This window comes from Mus caroli, chromosome 7, assembly GCF_900094665.2.
Source record: "Mus caroli chromosome 7, CAROLI_EIJ_v1.1, whole genome shotgun sequence".
NCBI lineage: Eukaryota > Metazoa > Chordata > Mammalia > Rodentia > Muridae > Mus > Mus caroli.
The window spans coordinates 18,100,827-18,119,002 of record NC_034576.1 but is presented as its reverse complement, the minus strand read 5'-3'; the positions used below and the strand labels follow the sequence as shown (position 1 = coordinate 18,119,002).

Here is an 18,176-nt window from a genome sequence, read left to right as displayed (position 1 = left end):
CCTCCCCCCTCTCTTTCTTTCTTTCTTTCTTTCTTTCTTTCTTTCTTTCTTTCTTTCTTTCTTCTTCACACTCCATATTTTATTCCTCCCCACATCCTCCCTTTGACTGTTCCATATTCCATACTTCCTCCCCACCCCCTGTCTCCACATGGATGTCCCCACTCCCCACTTCACCTAACACCTAAACTCCCTGGGGTCTCCAGTATCTTGAGGGTTATGTGTATCATCTCTGAATGAACACAGACCTGGCAGTCTTCTAATGTATATCAAATTAAATGGAGACACACTTCAAGTAATTCATTGAATTCATGAATATACCCAAGAGATGCCCCACTATAATTCCACTCTTGGGAATACACCAAAAAGATGTCCTACCATTCCACAGGGGCACTTGTTCTACTATGTTCATAGCAGCCTTATTTGTGATAGCCAGAAGCTGGAAACAACCCAGATATTCCACAACAAAAGAATGGATACAGAAAATGTGGTTCATTTACACAATGAAATATTACTCGCTATTAAGAACAACATCCTGAGTTTTGCAGGCAAATGGACAGAACTAGAAAATATCATCCTGAGTGAGGTAACTCAGATGCAAAAGGACATGCATGGTATGTACTCACTAATGAGTGGATGTCTCCCCCCCCCAAAAAAAAGTACAGAATACCCAAGATATGGCCCACAGAAGTCAAGAAGGCTAGCAAGATGAAGTGGCCATGTGAGGATGCCTCAGTCCTACTTGGGAATGTGAAAAAAGCAATTACAAGTAGGGGGGGAGGGAAGGACAGGGGTGGAGAGAGGGAGTGGGCAGGATAGAGGGGAACCTGATTTGGTATTGGGTGAGGGAAAATGTCTGAAGCCCTGAGGGCCAGCAGAAAGTATAGAAACAGGCTACCTCAGGAGATAGGAGGTTGTGTGTGGGGGGCTCCAGAATGCACTAGAGACCTGGGAGGTGAGAGATTCTCAGGACTCAAAGAGAGGGACATTAGATGAAATGCCAGACAGTAGGGAAAGGGGACATATAGAGCCCACCTCCAGCAGGAAGACAGAACACCAAGTGAGGGATGGGGTTGCCATCCCACAGTCACAATTCTGACCCATAATTGGTCCTGTCTGAAGGAGTTACAAGGATGGAAATGGAGAGGAAATTGAGGAAAAGAAGGTCCAGCGACAGGCCGAAAGTGGTGTTTTGACTATTATGTGATGGGAGGAATTTCTTCTCTGGGCCTGTCTATTTGGAGTTCTGTAGGCTTCTTGTATGTTTATGGCCATCTCTTTTCTTAGGTTAGGGAAATCTTCTTTAGGTTAGGTTATATCTTCTATAATTTGTTGAAGATATTTACTGTCCTTTAAAGTTGGGAATCCTCACTCTTTTCTTTTGGTTCTCATTGTTTCCTGGATTTCCTGGATGTTTTTTTGTGTTAGGAGTTTTTGCATTTTGCATTATCTTTGACTGTTGTGCCAGTGTTTTCAATGGTATGTCCTGTACCTCTTATATTCTGTTGGTGATGCTTTCATTTATGACTCCTGATCTCTTTCCTAGGTTTTTTTTTTTCCTCCAGGATTGTCTCCCTTTGTGATTTCTCTATTGATTCTATTTCCATTTTTAGATCCTGGATGGTTTTGTTCAATTCTGTCACCTGATATTTGTGTTTTCCTGTATTTCTTTAAGGAATTTATTTAAATCCTTCTTCAAGTCCTTTCTCATCATTATGAGATGTGGCTTTAAATCAGAATCTTGCTTTTCTGGTGTCTTGGGGTATAAGTTGCTCACGGTGGTAGGATTATTGGGTTCTGATGATGCCAAATAGCTATTGTTTCTGTTCCTTATGTTCTTGCCCTTGCCTTTCATCATCTGAATATCTCTGGCATTAGCTGGTCTTGCTGTCTCTGACTGTGGCTTGTCCCTCCTGCAAGCATGTTTGTCTGTATTCCTGGGAGACTAGTTCGCTTCAGGAGGAATTTGGATATGGAGAATTTTCGCTCAGGGTCAGCTCCAGGGTGCAGACAAAAACTAGGAGAATCCTGTCCCCAGATGTTCCTTGGTTCCTATGTCCTTGTAGCTCTGGGTGGGTCCCTTGGAACAGAAATGGTGGTCATACCTGTACTCACAGGTGTGCCAGCAATTCTGGGAGACCAGCTTTCTCCTGGCAGTATTTGGGCATGGAGCACTGTGGCACAGGATCAGCTCTGGGTACCTACTGCCTTTATATTTCAATAGCAGGACAATAGTTGGGCAATTGCCTAACCTCCAAGCTGTTAGGATCTACCTCCCACTGATAACTTTGAGTTACTAGTTATTAAATTTTATGTTCCATCTTGGCTGCTCTTGACCCAGTCAATCTGCCCTCTGAGCTGTGTTCTTCTGGACCTATTACACGGTACTCTGTTTCTTCCTCCTGCCTGCCTCCTGTGGCATGGCAACTCTCCCTCCTTCTTCCTGGTTCAGAACCCTGGAAACCTAAAACTCTGTCTCTCTCTTCTCCCCAGCTATTGGCTGGGCTGTTGGCATTTTTAAAAAACCAATTAGAATTAACTGAGTGCAGGATGTGTGTGTGTGTGTGTGTGTGTGTGTGTGTGTGTGTGTGTGTGTGAGAGAGAGAGACAGAGAGAGAGAGAGAGAGAGAGAGAGAGGAGAGAGGAGAGAGAGACAGAGACAGAGAGACAGAAAAAGAGACAGAGAGAGTCATGTGTGTGCATACATGTCTCTCTCTGTGTGTATATGTGCCTGTGTGCATGTGTGCATATGTGTCACTGTGTGTAGCTCTGCCATAAAATCAGGATAAGCCTAGATTGTGTGGCTCTCACTATAAACACATCCTGAGAAAGATCCTTGGACCTGAGAATCTGGCTGCAGAAACAATGGAATCTTACTAGAAGGGGGACAATCAGGAAGTCCTGGCTCTGTATGAGTGTCCTAGAGAACTGACTCTAGGTGCCCTGGGGTAGTTCATGCAGTCTTGGGATCTGAGCTGTCAGAACCAACAGAGCAGAATGATTCATTAGCTGTCTGAATGTCCCAGCTCAGGGAACCAGACAGTGCACTGGTATGAGAGCCACAGGTAGGATGGGTTACTGGGCATCTCCTTCTGAGACTCAGCATGGAGAGCACAGCTGTACAGTTGCTTAGGCCATCAGCCAACTGTTCTGATGACTTATGAGACTTTATAGGAATGTCAGTGTCCCCATGAGATGGGCAGATGATGTAGTGCTCTTGATGATTCATGTCCTGAGGGAGGAAGTCTAAGGAATCCTCTCCCGGCAAATGGTAACAGATGCTGCTGATCTGGACAGTCATCCTGCTCCAGTGTCAGGGTCTTGTTTCTATTTAAGGCCACCTTGTAGACACTGCAGCATTTGTTCCCCAAGAGTGGTGTTGCTGTTAAACTGAGACACAGGGAGGACAGTGGCCACATGAGCCTCACACAGTCCACAGGTGACAGATGTGAAGCACCAGTGCTCTGTCTCCAGCCATGTATCCAGTGTCCCCACCCTGGAGGCCTTCTCAGGTGTCTGTGAATCAGGGAGAAGCTGATGTTAATCTTGGTCATCAGCTGCTTAAGGGGACATCTTGTCCAAGAATTGAAAAACAAACGGACAGTCAGGTGGGACTTCAGAAGTAAGCCACTTATCTTTGAAGAATTTCTGAAGCATTCCAGGACTCCTGAGCCCATGTACTAAACAGGCAATCATGTGACCTCTGCTATCTACCAGTCGCTCCTCCCAGAACACAATGGACAGGGTTTTGCTTCACCCTTCCATTAGATCCTGCATCTACCTCAGGGCTCCCTTGGCTAAGGAGTCATTGATTTCAATCAACTTTACCATCTACCTCTTCTCTCACCTAATTGTGCTCTTTAGAGAAATCATCCTTGCAAGGATTGGCTTTAGGTCCTGGGTATTAGTAACAATGCTCTCATATTGAGAAAGTTCGCATCCTAAATCCCTATCCAGAGTATGCCAAACACACCTGTACTTAGAGCCATAGCCCCAGCTCGTGCTTTCTCTCTACCTTTTGCCAGTCAGACCTGCTTCTGAAAACACTCATCCTGCAGGGCTAGAAAGATGGCTCTGTGGTTAAGAGCAATGGAAGTTCTTATAGAGCTAAGTTCAGTTTCTAGCACACCCATAGCTGCTCATAACTCTTTGTCACTCCAGTTCCAGAGGATCGAATGCCCCCTTCTGTCTTGTGTGAGTTCCAGGCATCCTGTGGTGCACAGATATGCATGCTGCTAGTATAACAGTACACATAAAATATTAGAATAGTGCAAACAGCTACCTCTGTATCACAAATTATATCTGCATGGTCCTTACCTGTGGAGTACAGGGCATTCCATGTGAAGGAAAAAAGTGGTTTTCTCTCAAGCCTGCCTGCCTGACTCTCATACCCTCCATTCTTCTGAGGCTCATCCTTTGTTTTATGTGACCCTGTGCCTTGTGCCAGTCATCAGGAACCCCTGGGAAGGTTGGCACATGTTATGATGATCTAGCCTGGGCAGTGAGCTGAATTCCAGTCCTGCAAATTGTCTCGTGTGAGATTTCTGAACACACATCAAAGCCCTGAGGACGGGCTGTGGATGTTTCTAAGGGGAGTTTAGTGTGCATCTTCTTATGTCTGATCTCTAGGGCAGCCTTGAGAAGTAATATCTTGGAGGTTGCTGGCCCATGCTCAGCAGTGGAGGTCAGCTTAGGTGGAGGGACACAGCTTTTTGGTGTAAGGCAGGCTGTGAATCACTGAGGACCCGGAGAGACCCTGGGGCTATGACTCCAGGTCCTAGGTCTGTACCATCAAGCTCTGCAGCTCAGCTCCCATATGATGAAGACTGTTTCTCCCACACAGCACAGGAAACCCATCATGTCTGAGCACTCAGCTCCTCCTGTATCTGCCTGAGTCATCATCTGTCTCTGGTTCTCTAAGGACATGGATAGGTGGTGGACGTTGCAGAGACCAACAGTGGATGAAAGAGGCCTTTGCAAGCATCAGATGTCCCACAGGGTCCATGTTCTCTTTGTTGTCTGCACAACACTGCTACTTAAGTTCACCACCAGAAGTGATTGTTCTAACACATAGAGGGTGAAGATGGTAGCCTTAATGTATGAACCTGAGACTCAGAATATACCTACCTGTGAAGTATAAGTGGTCACAGCCTCTCAACAGGTGACAGGCTCAAGCATTCTGAGGACAGCAGTACTCTCACTCATGTCCCAACTGACACAGGACCATGGGATTGTGAAACCTGGAACCCAGTGAGTGCCAACCCAAGTGAGCCATCCAACATGGATATTACTTGTGAGTACCTTCTGTCCCATCATTTCTACAACTGTGTAAATACAGAGTGCTGCAGACAGGACATTTGATCCCCACAGGGCATCCTTACCTAGCCCAAGCACATGAAGGGGCCCATGCTTTGGAGAGACTTCTGCCTAGAGAGGCTTAGGGAGAGACAGGGGACATCTTAGACTCAGACTCAGTGACCACCTGAGTGTCTGACAGTGTTGGTCTGTGTATTGTGGTGCTGATGGATTGGGGTTCGTGCATGCTATATGAGTGTTCTATTAAGTTTCACCCAGCTCTGGTTGGGACCTGCTTAACTGAGGTTATAGAACAGATAATATAGCCTTCTATAGACCAGGATTTCTCCTCCTCTCTGCTGATGTCACATGCAGCTTTATTCTGTTTGCTCCAGATGGTTCAGATATCCTTCCGATATCACCTTCAGACATGCATTACCATCCAGGGTCAAACCTTAACCTCTCCTTCCATACAGCCTCCCACCCTCTTACACATTAGTCTTGGATTATCACTGGGAAGCCCCAGTTTTGTTTCCAAGAGCTCTTTGTTCCCAGCAGCACCACTACTACTAATGGATCCTATATTTCCCTTGTCTAGAAATTGACCATTGGCCTCAATATGACCACAGGGAAATAAACTTACAGGTCTTGGTAAGTGGATTATTGAAATGTCAGCATAGAGCTTTGGGATGAAGCTTTGGGTTTACAAATAGATACAGACATTAATTTCCAGCCCGATCCCATGGGCACAAACACTTCTCAATTGTCTCATGAGATCTAGCTATGTCTCCTCCATTTCTTCTTGCATCTCTGATTTCTGCTGGGTGACCCTGGATTGGTTTTGGAGACACACACACACACACACACACACACTCAGAGAGAGAGAGAGAGAGAGAGAGAGAGAGAGAGAGAGAGAGAGAGAAGAGAGTTTCTATCAGGTGGAAAGGTGTACTTAAGATCCTGTGAATTTTTCTGTCACCCTTCATGCCTTCCTGTCCCCTCCATTTGCTTTCATGATCTCCATGACCCTGAAGGATCACTCAGAACTTGGAACCATGCTCATGTCCCTTTACCCCAAATTCTCCCAGCTCCTATCTTGTCTCAGCTGGTGATTGGCTTCTGCTCTGAGTCCAGTGGAGCCAGAGAGGCAGGGGATGAAGGTGCTTGGCAGGCCTGTCCCGAGTCAGGATGGAACTAAGGTGTTGAACTCGCTGTTTCACTAACTCTTCAGGTTAGACTCCCTGACTCAGGATCTGTGATGTGGGAAACTTGAAATCCAGGGTAGATGCCCCTGAGCTGTGTTCCGGCTCTGAGAGTCCGGCTGTGTGGGGCTGTGGACACCAGCACATGTGATATCTGCAAGGAACAGAGAGGGACACTCACTTGGAGAATGGGGGAACTTCCTGTGGGATCTCTCTTTGGAGGAGGAGGACTCAACAGTTTGATAGAGTGTCCTAGTATTTACTAGGACAAATGACACAGCCCAAAGTCATCTGGGAGATAAGTCTCAACTGAATAACTCCCTTATCAGCTCTGGCTGTGGACATGTCTGTGACCGATTGTCTTAACTGTTGCAGGAGGCCTAGTCCATTGTGGGCAGCACCATTTCTAGGCAGATGGTCCTTGGTTGACTAAGCACGAGCCAGAGATTGAGTCAGCAGATAAGCCAGGAAGCAGCATGTTTTCTGCTTTGACTTCCTTATACTATTGACCCAGACCTCAATGGGAAATGAGTGCTCTGTTCTCCTGAACTGTTTCCATTGAGAGTGTTTTTATTAAAATGAAATCAAGAAATCTAAAATGGCTTTTAGGGAATACATTTTGAGCATCTATTTGAATCAATGTCCTGTTCCCTGACATAATAGCAGTCCCTGAAGTACCCTGTGGGCCAACAAAAGGAAGGTTTGAGACACCAGACCTGGGCTAGAGAGTACAGGTGCACCACCTTTCCATTACTGACCTCTCATCTGAGTCTGAAATGTACCATGACATCTTTCCATTGACACTTTGTGAACACAGGGCTCCTCCCAAGGGGCCTCATCCTCTGGATGCACACTTCAACCAACTTTAGTCCAGGACTTCCTAGGGAGAATCTGGAAGCCTGCCTAGACCCACTCTACACTAGATGGAAACAGGATTTCTGCAGAGCACAGTGAGCAGGATGATGGTCCCTGCATTCCACCTGTGTTGAAGGAATCAGGGCAGTGTGGGAAGCCACATGTGCCATTGTAGGGTGGCGCTGGCTTCCGCTGGCCACCATGCATACATAGGCAGTAAAGTTCTTTTGCCAAGATGAGGTTTTGAGAATTAACCAAAATTAACCAATCAGATGAGAGACAAGTTAACCAATCAGATGTAGGCATGCAAATGAGGTGAAAAGCATAACCCAAGCACAACCAATCCGGGTGTGAGACACGCTTCTCCTAGGCCTATATAAGCAGCACCAGTTCTGGTCTTGGGGTCTCTTCACCTCTACAGTCAAGCTCTCCCAATAAACGTGTGCAGAAGGATCCTGTTGCAGCTTAGTTATTGCTGGCGAGTCGGGCGCGTGCAAGAAGTGGTGCCGAAACCCGGGAAAAGAAACATCTTCAGGCACGAGTGAAGACCCCCTGCTACAGGGAGGATTCAGAACTGCATCACGGGGAAGGAGCGGTTAATAAAGTGTTCCCATAAAACAGACTGCTGAGAAGGATCCAGCGTGGATTTAGAACTCTTCAGCTGGGGACTGGTGGTAACGGTAAGTAAAAAGAAATTAATGTGAGTCTCTGAGAGGTATGCTTTCCTACGCAGTAGGTTTGGTAAGGGCAGCGAGTTTTGCAGGAGTACCAAGAAGGCATATCAGAAACAGAGAGAAATGAAAAAGAAGACACGCACAGAAAAATAAGTAACTTAAGAAATATAAGGAGAGAAAAAGAAAGGAATATAAAATATAAAGATACAGAGGATAATATAAAAATATAAAGATACAAAGGATAATATAAAAAATGAAGAACAAAAAATTAAGTCAATTTACCCTCCTCTCTAGGACTTTGACTAAAGAGGCAGCCTTCATCAAAGTCTTAAAGATAGCTCTCAGGGAAAGAGGAGTAACTATTAGAAGCAGCCACTGTGCAGAATTCCCAGAAGAAGGAGAAAAAATGAAAATAAGCTATTTTAGAGCCCTCCTAGGAACAGAAGGAAAACGGGAGACGTCCTGCTTCCTCTCTGGCTCCTATGGAGAGATATCTGTGTCCCTTTGAGACATCAAGTTCTATTCCCGTCTATTGTCTGTTTTTGGTGCACCAAATTGTCTATATGTCTGTCAATTCATGTTTGTTTTTGTTTGGATGATTGAATGATTGTTGTTCTGTGTTTCATGTTGACAAGTTAACCAATCAGATGAGAGACAAGTTAACCAATCAGATGAGAGACAAGTTAACCAATCAGATGTAGGCATGCAAAAGCGTAACCCAAGCACAACCAATCCTGGTGTGAGACACGCCTCTCCTAGGCCTATATAAGCAGCACCAGTTCTGGGCTTGGGGTCTCTTCACCTCTACAATCAAGATCTCCCAATAAACGTGTGCAGAAGGATCCTGTTGTAGCATCGTTCTTGCTGGCGAGTCGGGCGTGTGCAAGAGGGCAGGTCATATTTGACTTGTTGACCATGCCTGATGTAGCCCTAGACATGGGACTGCAGTTCTTCCAGAGAACTTCAGGGGGCGATGTCAGGTTGCACACTCAACACTCAGACAATTGTTTCCCTGAGCTATGACCTTGCCTAGGAGACTACTTTCCATTCCTGTCCCTACTAACCTGGATCTCTCTCCCTAGACCCTGCTCTGATTCTTGTGTCTATGGATACCCCTCTCTCTGGGGATCCTGAAATTTCCCTCCCTCTTGGCATCTCCCAAGGGGAAGACAGGTCTTTTGCTGAAGAATCACCCAGACAAAGGGCATAGGTGACCCAGGAGGACCAGAGAGCAGTTGGGCTCAGTCAACACACAGCCCAACTAACCCACAATGCTGGAAGGTTGCCTGGAAACAGTCCATAGGAGAGGAGCCCATCGTCCTTTCCAGGACACACAGGTCACCTCTTCTTCAACACTAAGAACATGAAACTCCTCACACAGCTGCTCCTGAGCCTCTGTCTTGGGTCAGGATCTTGGCTGGTGACATTAGTGATAAAAGGTTTATCTTCATATCCAGTCATCAGACAGCTGGTCCCTTCCAACGTTCACAGACATCTGTCACCTTCCTGCTGGGAAATCCCACCTTCCCAGGGCACTGAGGACACAGGCCAGACTGGGTGTTTAGCTGGGTCTGTGTGTCTCAGGGACACATAGGAAAGATAGAAGCTTCCTTTTTGATGCTGACAGACTCATGTCCAGGGGTCAGCAGATGACAGCCCTTGGATGAGTTGTTCTCTGAGGGCATGTCGATGCTTATCAGCCTTGTTGCTCAAGGTCTTGTTGGAAAAGAAACATAAAGGGAGAAAATGTGAGATACAGGGTAGCACTGAGAGTGGAAGTGACTGAGCAGTGCTGTGGTCACAGACCCCACCACCCAGTGCCTATAGGATTCTGTGAAGTGCTCCTGCCTGAGAGAAAACTCAGCTCAGAAGGAGGAAGGACAGCAGAGGCCAGGTGCCTTGCAGGAGCTGAAGGTCTCCTCAGAGAAAGGCCAGTACAGTGAGAAGAGATATGGAGGTATCCTCTGAGCTTCTCAGCAATGGGTGTACCTCCTGGCAGAGGGTTCTGCTCACAGGTAAGTGTTCAAGCTATCTGATTGTGTGTGGAAAGGGAAACTCAGAAGCCCAAAGTGTTCTGTAGAGAAGATGTCTAGAGAAGACTTTGATATCTGTTTGTAGTCATGGTGCAGAAGGTGCAGTGAGGCACAGAGGCTCAGCAGCAGGACCCTCAGAGCAGACAGGAGCTGAGGAGGGGAGAGAAAAGCCTCAGCTGTCCCTGTTCAAAATCAGTCACATTGGCTGCCATGGTCTGAAGGCCAATGTTCCTAACCATGACAGGGTGACTCTTCAAGTAGAAATTAAACCTGGGAATGCCAGGGAGACGGCTCAGTGTGTGGAGACATGCCAGTCTGAATTCATTCCTCAGCTCTCACAGAGCAGATGGAGATACAGGCTCCTGCAGGATCTTCTCTGCCCTCCACACAGGTGTGTGCTATGCACTCACAATGTGCACAGTGAGAGAGGAGCCTTCCCAAACTTGTGCATCCAATACAGAATTATGAAATCACACTTGAAAGTAATGATTGCCATTTGTTCCAAACATGGGACTATATAGATAAATCCATGGAGATTTCCTTCCTTCCTTCCTTCCTTCCTTCCTTCCTTCCTTCCTTCCTTCCTTCCTTCCTTCCTTCCTTCCTTCCTGTTTTCTTTTTTTTTCCCCCTTCCATTTCTTTCTTCCCTATTATTTTCTGAGATATTTTCAGGAACTGAACCTTTCAAAAAGATAATTCCAATTGTCCTCACAAAGTCCTTTTCTAGAGGACTGGAAGTCAGAGTATCCAGAGGATAAAGTCACTGGTTTAATGGAACTGTAAATAGAACAGAAAACAATTCAGAGAGTGAGGACTGTGTGGAGGAGGAGGTCAGAGAGTCTCTTCTCCTCATACCAGACAATCTTTATTTGAAGAGTGATATGGGGACACCTGAGTAGAGGATTCCACAGAGAGGAAATGACACCCTCTGAAGCTCTCAGAGCATGGAGGTCATGATGCTCACCTCCATTAAGGGTACATCTCTAGACACAGGCCTAAGCTGAGGGATGCTCACAGCTGCTCAGGATTGGTGGCTTCTCTCTTTTCCCTTCTAGCCTCCCTCTTAACCTGCTGGCTCCTGTCCACCACTGCTCGAGTCACCATTGAATCCGTACCACTTAAATTGGTTGAAGGAGAAAATGTTCTTCTACGAGTCTACAATCTGCCAGAGAATCTTCGAGTCTTTGCCTGGTACAGAGGGGTAATAAAATTTAAGCTTGGAATTGCACTGTATTCACTGGACTATAACACAAGTGTGACAGGACCTGAGCACAGTGGTAGAGAGACATTGCACAGCAACGGGTCCCTGTGGATCCAAAATGTCACCCGGGAAGACACAGGATATTACACGTTTCAAACCATAAGTAAAAATGGAAAACTGGTATCAAATACATCCACATTTCTTCAGGTGTACTGTAAGTAATTTTTTGTGAACTCTTGGTCCTGGGTTGGGTCCTTCCACTAGGCACACAGAAGTGTCAGGCCTGACCTATGTCTCCTTTCCCTCTGCATTGTGTCACCATGTTGGGGCTTGAGCATTTATTGCAGGACACACATGGTGGAGAACAATGTCAAGTGTGCAGAATCCCTCATTTGATTTCACCTTGGAGAAACCTGGATGCAGGGTGGGCAACTCAGCCAAGGATGACAGACTCTGCCTAAATTCTTGGGGTCCTTCATAGGGAACCGTCCTTGAGAAAGTCTTGAGGGAAGAAAGAAGGGCCTGTGGAAGCCATGGGCATCTTACAGAGCTGAGTACCAGAAACTCCTGGCTCCACACCTCTGTTCCAGCCTCACCTCCTGTGGGCCCTGAGGAGCTTTNTGCTAGGGTTGGATCTTGACTTTCTGTCTGCAGAGAAGAGTGCTTGTTGTAGTCAATGTCTTGCTCCATGTGGAACCAAACCATGTACAGCCATGAGAGCCAGGATTAGGCTTTGTCTCCAGGTCATCCTAGTGACCCAGAGGGAGACCACAGCAGGGCAGATTCCCAGGCTATTAACCATTGTCCTGATGGGGTTATGATGAGACTTCTAGGAAGGCCATGGTCCCATCAGGAAGGGAGAGAGAACACAGGTCCTACTGACAAGTTCTTTTCTTTTGAGGCCAGTACATTCTCTTCTATAGGTACTCTTGTGGACAGTTCTCCAGACATGAATTGCAGTAGCCTGGTGATGCTCAAGGAAAACCAATAAACCTATATCCCTGACTCAGGACCTTACCTTGTATCCTGGCTTTTCTCTTCCCTGTATACCTGGAGGTCACTGTCATAGTCTCCTCAGACCTCTTAGCTGCTTCCTGTGTCCTCTACCCTGCCAGGGGATCATGTTCACATTCCAGACATATATTTTCTCTGGGAATGAAATGGTGTACAATGGGAATCACTTAGATTGAGGTTCAAGGCATCTCAGAAAGCTTAGGGGGCACGTGGGCTGATGCACCACAAAGCTCAGCAGGCAGAGGATGTGTGAGCACCATCTTGAAACCCTTCATGGGATGATGGAGCACAGAGCAGTCCTTCTGGGACCCAGGTCACCTCCTCTTACACTCAGGCTGTGAGCTCCTGACACCTCTGCTCCTGGGCCTTTCTTGTCCCTCAGAATCCTGACTGGTTCCTGTAGTTAGAATTGATCTGTCCCCTTTCCCACTCATCATACAGTTGGTCCCTTTGGATCCCTTACACACATCTGTCACCTTCTTCCTGAGAGCAAATCCCATCTTTCCAGAGCACTGAGAAACCAGTTCAGACTGGGTGCCCAGCTGGGTTTCTATCACAAAGGGATTGCAGAGGTTCCTTCTTTGTTGCTGACTGACCCAGGATGAGAACCCAACAGAGGGCCACGGCTATTTGAGCTGGTGTTGTCTCAGGGCCCAGAGATGCTCAGAAGGTTGTTTGTCACTGTGTACTCTTGAGGGCTAAATGAGAAAGAGCCAAGAGGAGAGTGTAGGTGGGTAGTCCTGAGAGTGTACAGGGCAGAGAACACAGAGCTACCTACAGTCCACAGGCTTCTGTCTGGGAGGAGGCTGAGGCTATAGGAGGAACTGGGAGCTGGGCTGGACCAGATTTACAACAGACAGGACAACACATCAGTCCATAGTCCAGGGAGGCCCCCTGTGTACTCTCTGCAAAGGTTATACCCACTGTCGGGGACTCCTGATCATGAGTGAGGAGCCCACACTCATAGTGTGAGAGGAGAGGACTCAGCTGTCTCCTCAGGAACTCAATGACCTGAGAGGAGTCTCAGGGTTTGTAGGAGAGAATTCACAGTGGAACAGAGGCACAGCAGCAGCAGCAGCAGCAGCAGCAGCAGCAGCAGCAGCAGCAGCAGCAGCAGCAGCAGCAGCAGCAGCAGGAGGAGTCTCTTGGTGAAGAAGTAGGGGAGGGGGAGAGTGTTCTCCCCCACAGTTAATCAGCATGAGCACAGTGTTCTCAAAACTGAAGCTCCCAGTTGTGAAGTCCCAAATAACAAACTAAGCTCCTATTGATCAGTGACATAGCTCAGAGGATATGGGAGTTTGCTTCATGTCTGACAACCCGAGAACCAATGAACATAAGTTGTTCCCTGACTTCCACCGAGAGATGTTGTCCTGCACCCCCGCCCTTCTACTAAGACATGCCCTTGACAGGCAGACAGACAGACAGACACAGACACACAGACATACACAGACACACACAGACACACACAGACCACACCCCCCAGAATGTAAAAAATAAAAATCAAAGTTAATGTAAGCATTGAACCGTTTCCCTAAACATATGAATGTGGCCATGAGCATGCATGGTCCTGAGACATCATTCATTCATTCATTCATTCATTTATTCAATCATTCATTGGCTCCCCACAGATATCTAATGTGCTTTAGGCTGACTTTCTCTAAGAAAATCATGAGCACACTATTGGTTCTAACAGTTCTCTAGCCCTAGTGGACTGGAAGACAGAGCAGTGACTACAGCTAGAAGGTGAATCAGGTATTTGTTGTAATCACTGAAGGACAATAGACAAAAGAGTCAGAGTGTGAAGGTCGGGAGGCCTTACCCCAACATACAACTACACTGAGTGTGAGCAAGGATCTGAGGGGAATGAAGCAGGGCTGTGTAGACACCGAGGAGGAGAGAGCATCATAGAGAAGAAATGACAACCGAGGGACACGGAGCACATGGAGGTAATGTGGTGACCACCACCAAGTAGGGTAGGGAGACCCTCACCCACATACCTCAGCTGAGGTATGGACACAGCTGCTCAGGATACAGGGCACCATGTTAGTCAAATATAAAGCCCTAATATTGATGGATCTCTCTTCCCTTCTAGCCTCTCTTTTCATCTGTGGGCGCCCTTCTCCACCTGCACACCTCACAATTGAATCAGTGCCAGCCAGCGTTGCTGAAGGGGGAAGCGTTCTTCTCCTTGTTCACAGTCTTCCAGATAATCTTCAATCGCTTTTTTGGTACAAAGGGTTGACTTTTTATAACAAGGTTGAGATTGCCCGGCACAGAACAGCCAAGAGTTCAAGTGAAATGGGCCCTGCCTACAGCGGAAGAGAGATAGTGTACAGCAATGGATCCCTGCTACTCCAGAATGTCACCTGGAAGGACACCGGATTCTACACCCTACGAACTCTGAATAGATATTCGAGAATAGAATTAGCATACATTTACCTTCAGGTGGACAGTAAGTGATTCTCTGTGAGTTTTCAGTGCATTGGGCTTCTACCCTGAGCACCGTCACTGCTGGCAGTACATGCTACCTCCTGTCTGCACTTTTATCCCCATGATGGGGGTTGACCACTTTGTGCAGGACACACATGTAGGAGAGAAATGCCCATGGGTTAGACTCTGTCTTTTGACTCCCTGTGGTATGTCGGAGGACCTAAGATGCTAGACTGCTCTGTCTGTTGAGGTTCTTGAAATGCACATGAGGAAAGTTTGGAGTCCACACAGAGTGGTGAGCCCCGGGAAGCTCTGGCCCTGGTTGTCTGTCCCAGGCTTGACTAAAAATGTCCTGGGCTCCAATTTATCAGGACTTGGCACTTACTACTGCTCTGAGCAGACAGTGAACAGACTTTTTTGGCTGTCTATATCAATTCTGTGTATTTATTATCACTAAAAGGTAGAGTTTCATAGAAAAAAACCAACAAAACAAAACAAAAAAAACAATAAAAGAAATCACAGCAACCCAGAGTATTTGTAGACAGAATAGAGGGTTGTTTGCTCCTGCCTATCTTCTCACACCTTGCTCATCCTAGTTTTATAGCACATGGGACCAAGAGCCCAGAGATGGAAATGCTCACAGTGGACTGGTTCCTCCTATATCAATCACCAGTTAAAAGATGTGATTTAGACTTGCCCAGTGGCCATTCTGGTATTTGTATATTCAGCTGAGGCTCCCTGCTTCAAATGACTCTGGCTTGTGTCAAGTTGACATGAAGCCTGGCAGCATAATTCTGGGCCTGCTAAGAAGAGCAGCCTGCTCCAAGCCCTCACCCAGCCCTAGTCCTGGAGGCTGCAGGCAGAGCAGGAAGAACATGTAGAAAGTGAGGTCAGAAGCTGAGTGCAGGTACAAAGGAAATGAGAAAAGTCAGGAAGTGAATATGCAGGGTATGCAGAGACCAAGGTCAGAGGGAGGCATCATCTCAAAGCCCAGTGTGCATGAGTNTGTGCAGTGTCTGACCCAGGGCAGTGAGGGGAAGCCATGGAGACACTGANGAGAGAGCTCCATGCAGAGGAAATGACAGATTCCGTGTCACTGAGGGAATGGAGGCCATGTTGCTGACTTCCACCAGGTGGGATAGACACACCCACAGGCCTGTCTAGGCTGAGCAAAGAATCCATCTGCTCAGGATGCAGGTCACCATCTTTCCACCAAGCACAATGATCCCATGTGATGNTTTTTCTCCTTTCCCTTCCAGCCTCCCTTTCCTCGTGCTGTGACCCTTTCAACTCTGTCCAACTGAGGATCNATCCAGTGCCACCACATGCTGCTGAAGGGGAAAGTGTTCTTCTCCAGGTCCATGATCTTCCAGAAGATGTGCAAACCTTTTTGTGGTACAAAGGCGTGTATAGCACTCAGGGCTTTAAAATTACAGAATATAGCATAATGACAGAGTCTATCATCAGTGGCCGTGCACACAGTGGAAAAGAGATAGGGTACACCAATGGATCCCTGCTGCTCCAGGATGTCACTGAGAAAGACTCTGGCTTCTACACACTAGTAACCATCGACAGCAATGCGAAAGTTGAAACAGCGCATGTGCAAGTCAATGTGAACAGTAAGTGACTCTCTATGGATTCCAGCTGCTGGGTGTGGCTTACCCTACTTTATAATTACACTCTGAGGAGTGGGCTGTGCCTGCTCTCTCCCTCACTGCATTGTGCCTTCACAATGGAATTTGGGTACTTACTGCAGGGCACACATGGGGTGAACCAACAGCATTAGATCAGAACCTGTCACCTGTCCTTTCATGCAGAGTTACCTAACCTGTGCTGCATAAACTCAACTAAGAATGTCAGATTCAGCCATGACCCTTGGGCCTCTCACCATGCCCATAGCCCTGATTTAGACTCCATGCNCGTCAGATAAGCCCTAGCTGAGGAAGCCATGGAGTCCCCACAGAGAGCACCAGGAAGCCCTGGCTGCAAATCTCTGTGATGGTTAGTCTCCAGGTGACACTGGGAATGTTTTCGTCATTGGTTGGCTTTGGATTCCTGTTACAGCTGACATGGTACAAGTCTGTCATGGCAGGTGTCATCACCATCCAGTGCACATAATGAGGGCAGAGTAGGCTGTTGTAGCCATGATGACCCACTGTGTACTTCTCTGCAATGCTTGCCGCCCCTGGTAGTGTGTCCTGCTCATTGGTGAGGAGGACAGTGCCTGACTGTGTGGGAGGAGGGGAGCTCAGAGACTTGCTGGAATCTCCTAAGATGGAAGGATGAGAAAGGGTCCCTCAAGTTGACCTCTGACCTGCATCTAGGTGCTCTTTCATGTCTAAGCATACACTCAGGACGGTGTACACCTGCACCAGCACACATAGCCATACTCATGTCTACTCCATACACCTCCTTGTGGCAATGCAGTCTGGAGCTTTAACCAGTGTCAGTAGCTCCAAATACGAGAATTTCATTAGCACCTGGACATGCAAGATCTTTGGACATCTGTCTATCTACCCACAGGCATCTGAGCCTGTGTAGGCACTGGACCTTCTTGAAATTTCAAATTAGATTTTTTCTAACAAGGCCTTAGGAGTTATGGGCTGGAAGACAGACCAGGAAGGCAATCTCGAGTGATGTCAGGTGGTGACTGGATCAGAATGGAGATTGCACTGTGAAAACCTGGGTTCTGTAGAGGAAGAGTGAGAGAAATTTACCTGCAACCCACATCTTCTGAGGGAGAACAGGGTTGTGAGGACAGTGAGGGTGAAGACCTGAGGACAGAGTTCCTCACAGAGGAATGGACACACAGTTAGGTCCTCTGAGGGCATGGAGGTATTTTGGTCACTACCTCTGACTTGTGTAAACCCTCTCAACCTCCTCCACTGAGTGATGGTTCTAAGCTTCTCTGGTCACATGACCCTGTCTTTTCACCAAAGACAAAGGTCTCAATATTGATGGATTTGTCTCTTTACCTTCTTTTTTTTTTTTTTTTTTGATGGTGATTGTAGCTTTAATGCTTATTTTTTAAATATTTTTTTATTATGTATTTTCCTCAATTACATTTCCAATGCTATCCCAAAAGTCCCCCACACCGTCCCCCCCACTTCCCTACCTACCCATTCCCATTTTTTGGCCCTGGCATTCCCCTGTACTGGGGCATATAAACTTTGCGTGTCTAATGGGCCTCTCTTTCTAGTGATGGCCGACTTGGCCATCTTTTGATACATATGCAGCTAGAGTCAAGAGCTCCGGGATACTGATTAGTTCATCATGTTGCATCTACAGGGTTGCAGATCTCTTTAGCTCCTTGGATATTTTCTCTAGCTCCTCCATTGGGGGCCCTGTGATCCATCCAATAGCTGACTGTGAGCATTCACTTATATGTTTGCTAGGCCCCGGCCTAGTCTCACAAGAGACAGCTATATCAGGGTCCTTGCAGCAAACGCTTGCTAGTGTATGCAATGGTGTCATC

The 18,176-nt window shown here is 47.0% G+C and overlaps 1 protein-coding gene across 1 annotated transcript in view; it reads left to right on the top strand.

Moving 5' to 3' along the window:
• Positions 1-9,974: 9,974 nt before the first annotated feature.
• Positions 9,975-18,176, top strand: part of LOC110298774 (pregnancy-specific glycoprotein 22-like) — a 476,565-nt gene continuing 468,363 nt past the window's right edge. The window contains 4 exon segments of the mRNA XM_021168215.1: positions 9,975-10,038; positions 11,112-11,471; positions 14,364-14,723; positions 15,961-16,320. Coding sequence (XP_021023874.1) covers positions 9,975-10,038; positions 11,112-11,471; positions 14,364-14,723; positions 15,961-16,320 — 1,144 coding nt within the window.